Raw genomic sequence first — 14,479 nt, forward strand, 5'->3', positions numbered from 1 at the left:
AGACTCTTGGCTGTGTAGAAAATTCTCAGTGATGTTTACTTCCTCTAAAGACACCAAAACACCTCACATGCTTAATCGCCCCCATCAATAAATCGCTATCACACATATGGAGGCAGTCCCCGCACTATTGAACATCTGTCCATACAACCCCTGATGCTGACATATTGCAGTGCAATTGCTATTCATAGATTTTTCATCAACCTGCCATTCTGCTTTGTGAGAAAAACAACAATGTATATTCTGGAAAGTGCTAAGCAGCAGGCAACAGATTATATCTGACTCAATAGCCCACAACAGCATAGAAATTCACTCCAACTTGGTAATAAGCCCTAAAAAACAGGGTTGTCGCTTAAAATAACAGGGCCCAGGACAAAACGTACATGCCAATAACTAGGCTATTCCAGAGAACGCAAGTGGACACCTACAGCCCCTGCTCAAGAATTCATTACAAGCTCATGCCGATGAAATGTTGACAAGCATCCCACCCTTTTATCTGACAACAAATGTCATTTCCTTTGCATTTTTCCAGTCACACAATCATTTTTATATAAAAAAAAGCTGAATAAAACAAGAACAAGCAGTTTCAGTAAGAAATAGCTGTATATATTTTCTGATGCATTATGGATCTTTTTGGTTGGATTTTACAAAAAGGTACAATTTATTTACACTAGTGAATGCAACGGTAAATAAATTAACAATGAACAATCCTTTTAAAGCATTCATTAACATAGGTTAATTTAATACATTTTAACAAGCTGCACAAATTAATGTATTATTAACGAACATGAATTAACAATGAAAAATGTTTTTTTAATGTATTAATCCAGCTTGTAAAATGTTCAGTTACTTCATTATACCTAATACATTTATATGAACAAATTGAACCTTATTTTAAAGCATTGCCATATTTTTTTTATATTTTTTTATAGAAAATCCTTTCAGATTCACTAAAAGTTAACCAGGCGCTTTTATTGTTCTTGTTTCGAAGGAGATTGTATCTTTTAAAGACTTCAGCAAAACCCATCAGGTCTTCTGCAGTGTCATCATCTCAACTCTTGAGCCTGCTCAGTAACAGCAGCCGGTGTGGGAATCGAATTATGGTGCATTTCAAACAGTCTAACCAAGAGCGTAACAGACCCTGATCCGATGGGCCTGGAGTCACAGTCTAACAGAATCAGGTGTGAGGTAGACTCAATTGTCCTTGGATGCTCCCTTCAGGCTGGATTTGAGTTTCTTCTTCTCTTTCTGTCCCATTGCACGGTAAGTCTTCTTCCGCTCTTCTTTCAGCCTCTTCTGCCTTTCTGCCTCCTGCTTCTCTTTCTGCTTTAGGAATTCTTTGTGCTTGGCGTGCTGTTCTGCTTTCGCCTTCTTGTTCTTGTATGCATAGACTGAGCTCAGAGCATCAAGCAACGCTGCCACCTGGTGGAAAAAGTGAAGAGGTCATATTTATAAGCGGAGACTAGAGCCCTGGAGGTTGAAACCAGACAACAAAAGTAGACTTGGACCTTGACACGATTAGAAAACAAAATATTAACGTTTTTTGGAAACGTCTTCAAGAAACCTACCTGCAAAGCTACTATGCGCAAGTGCACCTAGAGCACCTATTTCTTTTTGGGTGAACTATTTCTTTGCTGGTTAACAGGGCAGGATCATCACAAAAAGACCCAGATCCAATAGAGAGTGAGAACGACTAAATAATTGAAGCGTTGGAATTTAACCTTTGAACAACTTGTCCATGTAATTACTGTTTTGTAACTGACTGAAACCTTTTAGTTGTAAGAATTAATGCACAAACCTCTAAAGGAATGATTAAAAAAAGTCTTGCTGATTAAATGACGATTCTGATTAAAAACTCTTTATTACTTTCTCGTGTCAATGCCTAGCACATCTTGGAACAAGGAGTAGGAGAAATTGATTAAAAATGTAACCCCCTGTGTCATCTTTCAGACAGGAGGATTTCAAAGGGGATTGGTAAAGAAATTGGCCAGCAAGCCGTCTTGGTTTTTGCCAGGGACATGGATTAAAGAAATATGATATTTCACAGCTAACACTCTGGAGGCTTCCTTGGTGGATTAACTCTAGACTAATAGTGGATATTAAAACCGTCTTTGTGTAATGATAGTAAAAATGCTCACTGGAGTTACAAAGCCATGACATATGTAAAACCGAGATGGACAAGTCCAACAGCGCGCACCTTTTTCTCGTGGGGCTCTCGTACGACAGCCGGTCTCTGCAGGTCCCGCGGGGTTTTGCCTTTGGCCTGCATCTGTTTGGGTTTTTTCTTGAAGGGGAGGGCCTTTTGCAGCTCTTTGGGGATGTGGAGGGGATTGAAGTGTCGAACTTGCCTCACAACCGGCTGTAGGGATTCAAAGACAGAGTGGATGAAGAAGAGGACAACAGTGAATAATAACAATAATAGTCACACTTGTGACCCAGCTTTTCTGTAAAAGGGCTTACCTTGTACAGTGAGTCCTGGTTGGGTTTGTTGTGGATACCCAGGTCGTGTTTAAGCTGTCCGAGGGTCCTCATGCCTGCCCATGTGTCCTTCTGTCCAACCGGCATCAGCAGAGACGTCACTGGATGATACAGCTGAGGAACCGAGACCGGATACCAGGAGCGCAGGAACACAATATCTACACATATTCAAATAAAAAAAATATTGTATTTGTGATTTGAATCGCAAATGTGTTAAATATTTAACATCTTAAATTGGTGAGGCAATTAATTCAAAGAATCAAAAACCATATACAGTCATTGGATTTCTGGTCCAATATTTCCTCATTTCTGTTTATAAAAAAAACAGGCAATTTTTTATGTTATAGACACTGCTTGTTAAAACGTTTGGGGACAGTAATTTTTTTTTTTTTTTTTTTTTTAAGAAATTAACACTTACGGAGGAAGGATGCATTCATTTGATCAAAAGTGACATTAAGGCTTTTGTAATGTGACAAAACAACACAATTGTTCAACTGGAACAATGATCATCTAACAAAAGACGCAGTAGACCTAATAAGCCTTGAATACGCAAACTGCCTCACTGCAGGATTTTCCACATGCCCGTCTCTCCAGAGAGGAGTATAATAATCAGTAATAATACCCCTCCATTTTAACAAGGTGGCTGTTTATGTACAACCGAGATTCTTGGGAGTCATTACATTTGCAGACTTTTCTGATAAATAAAGCACACTGAACTCCCCAAGCACAGCTCATTATACAAAAATTCACATAAATAAACACTGCAGCAACAAAAAATATTTATAAATAGAAAAACAAGTCCTCAAACGTGGCTCTGAAGGCGCCCGGCGGGGTGCGCAAGGCTTTCTTGATCTGCCCTTTAATGCCACTGACTGTGCGGATGGACGCTCCCTCAAACTTTGCAACCTCCAAGACGGTGTTAAACATTCCCTTAGAGATGGAAAGAGAGAGAAAGTTATAACCGAAGATGAGAGGGTCCAATTATTCAGAGAGAGCATGAGGTGTACATTTCTATAGTTCCCTGGTGTGCTGTGCTGCTACGCTATTGAGAAACTCCTGACTCTGCAGGACTCCCTACCTGGATAAAGCAGGTGTTCTTAAAGATTTTATAAGGGTATCCAATCAATTTGAGCTTCTTCACAATTGTAACTGATTTGTCCAGGTCCAGAACCACTCCTGTGGCAGCGATGCGGAAATTGGCCTGAGGGGAAATAAGATAGGATGAGTCCAAGAAAAAAAGAGAAGCCTTTCATCTGGCTGTGGATGCTGGACTGGGGTCTCGGACTGAAGCTGTGACCCAGGCTGCTCCTGCGCTCTCATCATCTGCTGGTGTCTCACCTTAACACCTCCGACCGTCTGCACAGCCAGGAAGCCTGTACCCTGGGGTGTTATAGGCCCTGTACAAGAGTAGAAAGAAAGAGTGGGATGTGCATGAGATGGCAAGGAGGAGAAGCGAGAAACTGAGTTGAGCCTCACAACTAATAAATGGACAGTCAGCGAGATTGTACCAAAGTGCTGTTAAATAATACAGCATGGAGGTGCCCTGGAGAGAAAAAAAAAACTAGTTTTCTTGTTGATACACAAAATTCAGATTGAACCACTGCTGTCAGATGGACTATTTTGACGATGTCTTTCATACTTTTCTGGGCCCTGACAGTGTTCGTTACTTGGCAGTTAATGGGACAATCACAAGCCTCCCAGTTTTAATCCAATTGTTTTCGGAAGACGAAGAAAGCTTTTACGGATTTGGAATAGCATTGAGGTACGTGAATAATTCCCAAAATGTTAACTTTAAATACTAGAGAGGTGTGTGAGGTTCATCTCTCACCCCAGATGGTGCCACCGCAGTGCATGTGTTCAGGTGTGTATTTGAGCAGGCGGTGACGTCCGTTATGGTCCTCGATGTAGTAGAGCGGCATGGTCTGAAAGCCCCTCCAGCCCAAAGACAGGATGAGAGGATCACGGGTTTTCAAGATACGACCGTGCCAGCGGTGTTTCTTCAGACGCATCTGTGCGGAGGAGATAAAGAATGAACCTGAATGTTTTTCCCCAGTCCAGCCTTGTAATGACATTTAAGCTTGGAGTTAAAGCAAGTGCCCTTCACTTTATTCACAAGGTTATCAGCTACACACGAAGTTGTAAAATATGCGATTAAGAAGTTGTGATGTATGCACTATGAGAAAGTAAAATAAATCTCTTCAGACTTGCCTGCAAGTAGCCAACATTGCCCTCACTGGGGCCCAATCCACCAAGGATGATGGGATAGTGGGGGTCAAAGTTGGTGACGAACTCACAAGGTAAAGCAGGAATCTCCACACGAACATACATGCCTGGCCTGAAGCCCTCGTACTGAACACGGACTTCATCATCCACGTCTTCGAACTCTTGTCTGTTCAGCTACACAGAAACAAATCAATAAAAATGAATAAAATAAATGTAATCTGTAAGTGTAAAACGTATGCACCTAGGGTCTGAAAGTAATGCAATATCAATTCTTTGTATGTATGTGCTGTACATGTGGAAGAATTCACAAGAAATCAGACTTTGACTTTGCTTTGACATGTTTTCAATAAAATAAACTGCTCACTTAAAGGGAGAATTCACCTAAAAATTTAAATTTTGTTATTATATTTGACCCTAATATCATTCCAAACCTGTATGGCCTGCTGTCTTCTGTTACAGTAAAAGAAGATATTTTGAAAGACATTCCAGCTGTTTTTGACCATACAATGGGTTGTTAAAAAAAAGCCTTCATATGGACAAAACAATGGGACATTTTGCAAAATATTGCCTTTTGTATTCCAGAGCAACAAAGAAATGCATACAAGTTTTTAAAATTGTTTGTAAGTGAATCCTGTGACTCAGTGGTAGAGCATTGTGTTAGCAGCACAAAAGGTTGTGGGTTCAATTCCCAGGGAACACATGTTAGGTAAAAAATTTTAACCAGAAATGTACTGTAAGTCACTTTGGATAAAAGCGTCTGCTAAATGCATACATTTGCATACATATTTCATCATCATTCCCTCCCTGTGTTTAAATAACAAATAAGCAATAAATAAAAAGCACCAAAAGAATGTGTCAGATGCAAATCACATGATGCTTTAAAAACGAGTTTGATTTTCATACCTCAGCTTAGTCTTTATTCCCAGTCTTTGCTTTGTGAACTTCTCCCGTTTCCAAATCTTCAAAATCTCCATAGAGCTCATCTAGATAATAAAACAAAAGGGAGGAAATACATTATAATATAGTGTCAAGGTACCATAATTTCAGCGGACAATATCCAGCCAGTGAAATTTCATGTCTTGATACCAAGTCTGTATTTAGTTTTCTTACCATCTTCCTTAAGAGTGTTGCAGCATCTTTATCCTCCTCCCATTTCCAGTCACAAAACAGTCCCTGATAGAGGCTAGCATCTGAAAATACACAGTTCTTACAAAAATGCAAAGGACAACAAATGGCATATTCGCATACATTATGCAAATAAATCTACATGTATATGCAAGTGTGTTTTTATACTGCATCTCACCTCCTCCTGATCCCAGTCATGGCTGCTGTCTGGGTGAAAACGAGAGCAGTCCATTGCATCTGCTCGTACTTTCTTACTTTTCTCTGGTCGATTGACTTTAAATAAACCGCCCAACTCTTCTTCATCATTAGAATCCTCGGTAACACTTTAGAATAAGGTTCCATTAGTTAATGTTAGTTAACTACTTTCGTTAACATGAACTAAGCAAGAACAATCCTTCTACAGCATTTATAAGTCTTAGTTCATGTTAATTTCAACATTAACTAATGCATTATTTAAATCAAAAGTTGTGCTTGTTAACATTAGTTAATGCACTGTGAATTACCATGAACTAACAATGAATAACTGTATTTTCATTAACTAACATTAACGAAGGTGAATAAATACAGTAATAAATGTATTATTCATTGTTTGTTCATGTTAATTAATACATTAACTAACATTAACTAATGGAACCTTATTCTAAAGTGTTACCGAATCCTCCTCTTCTTCCTCCGCCACTGACAAACACACATATAGCAGATTCATTATAGCCCAGAGATTTATGTGCTTTATGGAAATTAATGCTGATCCTTATGTTGTGCCTTATCCCCCCCACCCCCATGAACGCATTTAATATGTCAGTTCTTATATATAGCATCAACCTTTCCTTCCCTGTGTAAATAATAAATAAGCATTAAATAAAAAATGTAGTTAATAAATAAAAGATGGCTTCAGATTCAGAAAAGGTTGATATGCAGCACACAGGTCAGGTAAAGGCCATGCAGTTTTACAGTGTATTTAACCCTTTTTTGCAGTTTAACAGACATCGCTATGAGTATCCATTATATGGATAGGGCTCACTGAAGAGTCTTCAAAAAGTTTTGTTTTCACTAAAGCAATAACAGGTTGGAATGACATGATGGGGAGTAAACGATCTCAAGTGAACTGGAAGTTCAGAAACTTACCTGTGCCGTACACCAGTTTGCGCAGGTTTGGCGCCGCAAGCTGATGTCTTAAATACGTCTCTGATGCTTTTTGGGCTAAATCCTCCTTCCACCTTAGTGCTCCTTCAACATAAACATCCACAGAAAAAACATTTTCCACTTATTCAGAAGGGGCTATCAGAGCAGTAAAATTCACTAATAATAATAATTATAATAATTATAAAATAGCACAAAGGAGAGTCTGTGAATAAACATTGCTTAGGGGATCATTTAAGGAAAGGAAACACAACGAATGATTTATTTATAATTGCCAAAACCGGATTAAATTAAATTACAAAACATTATTTCAAAACAAATAATTAAATCTGATAATGTTGGGAGCATTTTTAGAGAATGTAACAGTTTACAGTTTCTGGTTTTATATATTTTTTAATTTGATAATGGATAATTTTTTTAATTAACCTGAAATTATTAATAAAATCATACACTAAATTATGTCTGTTTTAAACCTCTTGTTATCTGAGCTGAACATTTTGAAGTACCTGTAGTTTCATAAACCATCTCTGCATCCTCTGTGTCTATCTTTTCTTCCTCTGAATGCTTGAAGGACATCCCATCTGCGTCTTCGTCCATATCAGAATCTTCTTCATCATCATCATCATAATCTTCCAGGTTCCCCTTCTTCCATTTCCTCATTTTCCAGGTCCCCCTTCTTCCATTTCCTCATTTTCTTCATCATACTCCTCCTCTTCACTCTGTTCCAGCTCATCATCACTATCAGCAAATGCAGGCATCTCTATGGATTCCTCTTCTGTCTTCTGTTTCTTCACAGGAGATGCTACCATCCCAACTGCTTTTTCATCTTCCTTTTTTACTGTTGTCAGCCCCTCTTCATCTTCTTCTTCTTCCTCCTCCTCCTCATCATCTTCATCACTCTCTTCTTCCTCATCATCATCATCTTCATCAGCAAAAACAGCTCTCCTCCTCTCTCTCTGTGCTTTCTCATCCCATTCTACGCTTTCCATAGGGTTCTGTTTCCTGACAATTCAGAGAACGTCAAACAAGCGCATACGGAAAAAATTTAACAGTTTAGTATAGGGACCAATAATCACAATTACCTAGCTGCTAATTAGCATGTTTATTATAAAGCACTTACTCTGCATGCCTATATTCTACATCCCTAATCTTTCACTTTACCTAAACTTAACAACTAATTATTAATAAGCAACAAATTAGGAGTTTATTGAGGCCAAAGTCATAGTTAATAGTGAGAACTTGACCTTTAAAAACAAAAACAAAAAAAACACCTTACTCATTTTCCTGCACCTCCTCTGGTGTCAGTGCAGCAGTTCCTGTGAACAGTGAGACTTTGCTGGCAGCCATTTTTGCATCCAAAGTGGCTTGTGTGCCAATAAGAGACTGAACGAGTTCAGTGGTGGGCCGCACCTCCTCCTGGGACAGACATTTCTCACACCATTAAAACACTTAACATCCATCAGATCACAAATCGTCTTTAAACCTCAAGGTCATATTCACTGATGGAACAAAATTGAGTGTAAAAAGTGTTATTACTTGGAGTAATACGCTGTAAACTGCAGACATCATTGCGTCTGGTATTAAATCTACTGTAGGTAATGCTGTCATGGTGGGACGTGCTGCGACTGAAATCTGACCTGCTGCCGGCTGGCATGTCCACTGGGCATATCGATGTAGACTGCATCCTTATCATACACCAATCCCCCTACGCCAGCCAGGGGGGCATACAATAACCGTTCCTTTACATTCAACGCTCTCTTCTTAATCACCTCCGGTAGAGGGCAGGGGTCCGGGAGGAAACTAACATCCGCCACAGAGAAGTCACCCACACCTATAAAGGGAATTACATCACAATTATCAGAAGTTCTAGAGCAGTTAATCATCCAGTTAGCACAGAAAAATAAATACAATAGTGTTCAAATGTTTCTGAAGTCTCCTATGCTCACCAAAGCTGCATTTAGTTCAAAAATAAGTAATATTGTGAAATTAATATTACAATTTAAACCATTTTATATTTTAACGTATGTTCCGTAAAACAGAATTTATTTTTCTTGTGATGGAATAGTTGAAAATTGGTCTCCATAGTCAATATTTTGCAACTGACAACAAAGGCTAAGTATTTATTTAAAATTTCGGGTGCAAATTCATCAGTCAAAACCAGATACCAACATGGACAGGTTATGTGATGTGCTCTAATACTAAAAAAAATCATGAAACATCAAAATCGAATCGAAAAAACAACACAGCAGATTACATTTAACATTTAAATGGAAATATTGGGTTGCCACATGTCCGATGTAAAACCTGCCAGTAAAAAAAAGCCCTGAATATCTATGAAGAATCACGTAGGTAGCCGTACAGGGAGACAGTTCGGTCACATTTGGGATCTAACCTAATAGCCTCCGGGTCAGTAAGATCTTCCATACTGTCCAGGAAAAAGAAAAATAATTTTGGCCATAAAAGACAAAACACAACATAAGAAATATCATTAATAAAAGAAACACTTGAGTTGACTCACCGGTCAGCCACCACATATGGGTGAGAGGTCCGCCAAACAAGAGGTCTGAACTTCATGACTGAGATGAACCGCCCAAGATTCTTAACTTCCTGTGTCTGGTATTCTCCATACACCATTCCAGAGAGGTAAAATAGCTTGGCACCCTGTAAGACTTTTATGTTAAGACACTAGACAGTCCTCTTTAGTGATAATGTCAGTTATATATCAGGTGGTTGAAGTACCTGGTAAACTTCAGAAGCGGTGTTTGAGGCGTTTCTTTGTTTTGCTGAGCGTCTTGTTGTTCTTAAAAGTGTCCAGATGTGTCAGGACCCCCATGACTCGAGGGAAGCCATGAACCTGGCAAATGTTCAGGAACTCGAAGGTCTCCATTTCAAAGCCAAAACTTGCATCTATCAGCATCAGAACCTAATAAAGTCAAAATATCAGTACTGGCTTATCTTGAAAACATTAGATTTTTTGCACAGCCTTATGCACTGCTGCATGAGTTTAATCCTGGTCGGTTTTGCAGATGATGCAGGCCTGCACTCACCAAATCAGCAACCTTTGCCAAATCAATCATGCTGTTGATGTCATTGTTGCACTCAATCAAGGTCAGGCGGCGTTTCTTTCCTACAAACATTAACAAGAAAAAAAGTCCCCTAACAGCATACGATTCTATATACATAAGTATATGATCAGTTTGAAACCTATTAAATATGTGACACCCCAAGTAATAACAGGTGTAAATATTTATAAAGTCATAAATATTGAATTGTGTATTACAAAACTAACCAGAAACTATGGTCACATGTCCACAGATGTCAGAAAGTTTCTGTCGTGTATAGTTTTTGATCAAGCATCGAATGAGGGTGCTTTTCCCCACTTTTGGGGGTCCCATCACCACTACAACAACAGGTGGAGGCATGTGGAGGAATGTGATGTTTCTTTGTTTTGATATCCTGAGTCCTACAAAACAATATTAAAAGAGATTAAAAAGCAATTCTCCTGAAAAAAATTGCAAAGTGAAAGGGCATGACAACAGAGATAAACACATGACTTCTTGTGTTAAATGAATCTAAGGAAAACAGTGGGTAATGTTAAATGGAGCTGTCTGACCACTGACCTATGGAAGGTTTTTGCCATGCGCACAGCTGACTGGATGCTAAACGCTCGTGGGTTCCTCTTGCGCTCATCCTGCCCTTGTTCAGTGCCCTGCTCCTTCTTTCTGTTCTTCTTCTGTGCTTTGGGTCCACTGTGCTTGTGCTGGTGTCGCTTCTGTTCTTTCTTCTCCATCTTTGCTCTTCTGGGTACAAGTATGGGATTATAATCCCATATACAAGTATTAAAACAGACCATCAACAATAATCTGTGATTTAACAGAGTGATGTACGCGTCTCCTATTCAGTTATTGAACAGACTCAACCCTGTTTATTAACTTTAGTAGAAAACCAGGCAAGAACTGCAAAGTGAGAACTAACTTTTCTGATTTTGCACTGTAACGTTATATTCTTTGAAATCAAAGTCTGAAACAATAGCCACTGGACATTCAGGATCAGAATGACATTGCTTCTTAAGTATACCAATAACACAACAGTGTTTATGTTAAACTAACTGAACTGAATAAATCACAAGTTTGTATCATGTGTATCTACAGTCCAACTCACTGGTAACCTTTAAACATCTATTAGTTATATGGAAACATGCAAGAACAACAAACAAAATACTTACAACGTACAACAATTAAACTTAATGGTTATTTAATTTAATATCACCCGTTACGCGTTGGAATAATTCATGAATTAATACGTCTTTACCTTTAAATGAGTCGCTGTACATTTTAGGCATGAAAATAAAGGCTCACCTTTTGTGGTTACAGTTTATATAAATCCGATGCACAAGGTGTTAATTCATGTTATCATTTCACAGGTGTACAACGTGACTCTATCCACTGTTTACACCATAGACAGTAAAAGAAAGGTTCACACGTGTGTTACAATTCCGGTTAGAGGCGGAAGTGGTTACGTTCGACAAAGTGTGTCAAACAGGACCCTAGAATGAACGATCCGTGTCGCACGTTCCGCATACATGAGCATTATCTGTTTTCAACCATGGATTATGATACCTTGATAATTATTTTATCGTGCTAGTAAACCGAATGATAAAGCAAGTTGTTTAGCTACAGAAAACCAATCATAAACTTGTTAAATATGCATGCGTTCCTTGAGGTAAATGGCAATGTCTGGCAGTAAATGCTTTAAATGTAGTCTTGAATAATTTTAATCATAGAATGACCTTTTTTAATGAATTGATCTTCTGAGCGAATCAAAGACTCGCTTGTGTATTTTTTTTTAATTATTATTATTTTACCTACAGAGAGAGAATAAGTGAATAAATCAAACTTGCAATTTTATTTTAATTATGACAATGATTTTTGGTGTAGAGAGTCACTGATTAGAATCAAAATCCTCACTATAAACTGTTAAGGGCATAGTATAGGTTATATGTCTGGGAATGTTTGGCAACTGTTAATGTTAATCAACTCTATAGAGTTGACTTTCAACTCCCAATGCCTCAGATTTCATTCTTATTTCATGTAATATCTGAAAATAATAAATATATAAATACAATTAAATTAAACCAATTCAGAGGACACAAATTCACACATTTGAACATTTTATTTTAAATACATATGCATTATTTTACAAAGTGACAGGTTGTGTGAGCATAATTTAATGTAGAATAAATATGCCAACTGCACTGTAATACCTTAAAAGAGCATGAATTAATAAATAAGTTCTGAATTACTTTCTGGTGTAACCATAGACTACTGTTTCCAATCTACTCTTTGGTAGAAAATATGAATAAATAAAGTCCGTCATATAAATAAAAAGTCTAATGTGGACATCTGATATTGCTCTGTAACCAGCACTTGCACAATACCATGCTTCCTATATAATACAGTCCAAACGAAATAATTCTACTCTTCAAGTTAAACCCAGTCTTTGTCTCCTTAGGTTATGGATGTTTGCAAGATTACTGTAGATCCATCTGGCCATTGAAGTTCCACCAGGCTGGCTCCATTTCCCCAAGGACATCCTCCAGATACTGAGAGGACAGATCTGGAAGTGGGGCCACAGGCTGCTCCTCAGCGAGCCTGTCCAATGGGCTTCCACAGTCAGTGTAAGACACGGAGGGAGAGCAGTTTTCCAGTCCCATGTCCCAAAATGCAGAATCAGAAGAGGCAGGAGAGGTGGCAAGTGACTCCAGGTCACTAACACATCCAACTCTGGCACTCCCATGAGGGTAAGGAGGTGGTGGGTAGAGGAAGAAATGGCTCTCATCCTTGTAGGAATTCCCAAAACTCTGTGCTGGTAGATTCCATGTAGACTCAGGAGAGGACTGTGTGCTTCCTCCAGAGCTCCAGCTGTCTGCAGCTTGCAGATCAGAGGGAAGAGAGGGAGAACAAGAGGTTCCCATCAGCCTGTTTTGTCGTGGCTTAATAGCAGGTGTGCTGTAGGTGGTTGGAGGAAAGGTAAAGTGCTGTGGAGATGTTTGAGCCATCTGAAGGTTGAAGGATGCCTCTTGAATGCCTCTATGGTGGCCACTGGCCCCAACACTAGCCATGTGAGGAGGTAGAAAAGGGCTGGGCAGAGGAGAGGTACTATCCAGCTGGGGTGAGGTCCAAGTGGCTCTGTTCTTTAGGGTTCTGGCCCTCTTGTTCTGGAACCACACCTGAAAAAACAAAACAAAGTTATGTTAGCAGGTTAATGGGTTAACATTTTTATACTTTTTAACATGTATATGAAAACAGATTGTTTTCTATATTGATGTTGGCATACCTGAATACGTGACTCTGGAAGGCCTGTGGCTTGAGATAGACTTTCCCTGACACTAATACCAGGGTAAGGATCCACGCTGAAAGCCATTTTTAGAAGTTCTAAATGCTCTTTGTTAAAACTGGTTCGCTTCCTGCGGCCTGCAATCTTACTGGCCTGTGAGCTTCCATCTTGAGCTGTTAGAGAAAAAAATAAATGACATGTTGGCAAATGCATCAAGAGGATATAAGAAATATTAATATTTCAGAAAAAAATCTTAAAATATCTTTCAAATATGTAAAATAATATTTCACAAAAGTTACATAAAATAAATACTTAATAATAATAAAATAAATAAAAGGAATTCTTACCAATGCAGTCAGTCCACATGTCTTTGAAGGATTTCTGATTGTAGAATGAAAGGATGAGTAGGTCAAGCTGAACGCTTTGTTACTGCTCCTTGTGCTACAACTGAAGGTTGCCAATATTTATACCTGCCCACTTGATGGTCCAGAAAGGGGCTGTCCTAACACTTGTACACTTAAAAGGTTAAGTGGGCTCTGTGATCTCTAATGGGCAAGTCACACCTCCATTCCTACCACACCTTAATTTACACTTCATTCATCCATCCATCATCTTTTGTTGTTAATCACAAACACTTGATCAATTTGCAAACATGTCAAGACAATTTGTAAGACTGTTTATAGAAATACTGCTTATGTTTTAACTAGCCTATTACGGCTTACTAATTTTGAAAAGAAATACTTTTGCAGGTACATGACCATATCTTTATTAGGATTTTACATAGCCTACATTTATGCATGTATGTATGTATGTATTTAAAGTAATTGAAAGTCTATAAATACATTTTACATTCAGCTTGCAAAGTTTATGGTGAATTTTATTTAAAAAGAATCAGAAATGTAAATATATTTAAACAATAATAAAATATGTACATAATAGCATTTTTTATTCTCTCAACAAATATTATTATTTGTATTTATTACTATCAATAACAATATACATTATAATTATGTATTTTTACCGGATATACATTTAAAGAAAAATGAATATACAAATAGTATGTATCTTTTATTTTATGTGTATATACTAATTTCAAGTATAGAAGTTTTGTATAACCACAATGTCGTTTTAATAAAAAAGATTTTTAAAACTGTATTTCAAAAGAGTAATTGTTACAATA

General features: G+C 38.1%; 2 protein-coding genes across 2 annotated transcripts; both read right to left on the minus strand.

The window, feature by feature from the left end:
• Positions 1–581: 581 nt before the first annotated feature.
• On the minus strand, positions 582–11,479 carry bms1 (BMS1 ribosome biogenesis factor). The gene is given in 27 exon segments (XM_052571144.1): positions 582–1,419; positions 2,195–2,356; positions 2,458–2,644; positions 3,269–3,405; positions 3,554–3,676; positions 3,814–3,872; positions 4,304–4,484; positions 4,684–4,872; positions 5,602–5,681; positions 5,809–5,823; positions 5,826–5,852; positions 5,855–5,888; positions 6,002–6,131; positions 6,477–6,501; positions 6,949–7,050; positions 7,470–7,610; positions 7,613–7,965; positions 8,240–8,379; positions 8,601–8,826; positions 9,299–9,388; positions 9,482–9,632; positions 9,703–9,886; positions 10,011–10,090; positions 10,253–10,389; positions 10,391–10,426; positions 10,584–10,763; positions 11,322–11,479. Coding segments are annotated over 26 exon segments (3,387 nt in total). The 5' UTR covers positions 10,754–10,763; positions 11,322–11,479; the 3' UTR covers positions 582–1,191.
• A 656-nt stretch (positions 11,480–12,135) lies between these two features.
• On the minus strand, positions 12,136–13,719 carry mxtx2 (mix-type homeobox gene 2). The gene is made up of 3 exons (XM_052570822.1): positions 13,647–13,719; positions 13,300–13,472; positions 12,136–13,192 (listed from the first exon to the last, which is right to left on the minus strand). Exons 1-3 carry the CDS (start codon positions 13,663–13,665, stop codon positions 12,494–12,496), a joined length of 891 nt encoding a protein of 296 aa, XP_052426782.1. The 5' UTR covers positions 13,666–13,719; the 3' UTR covers positions 12,136–12,493.
• Positions 13,720–14,479: the final 760 nt, after the last annotated feature.

The sequence above is a fragment of the Carassius gibelio genome, chromosome B12, assembly GCF_023724105.1.
Source record: "Carassius gibelio isolate Cgi1373 ecotype wild population from Czech Republic chromosome B12, carGib1.2-hapl.c, whole genome shotgun sequence".
Lineage (NCBI taxonomy): Eukaryota > Metazoa > Chordata > Actinopteri > Cypriniformes > Cyprinidae > Carassius > Carassius gibelio.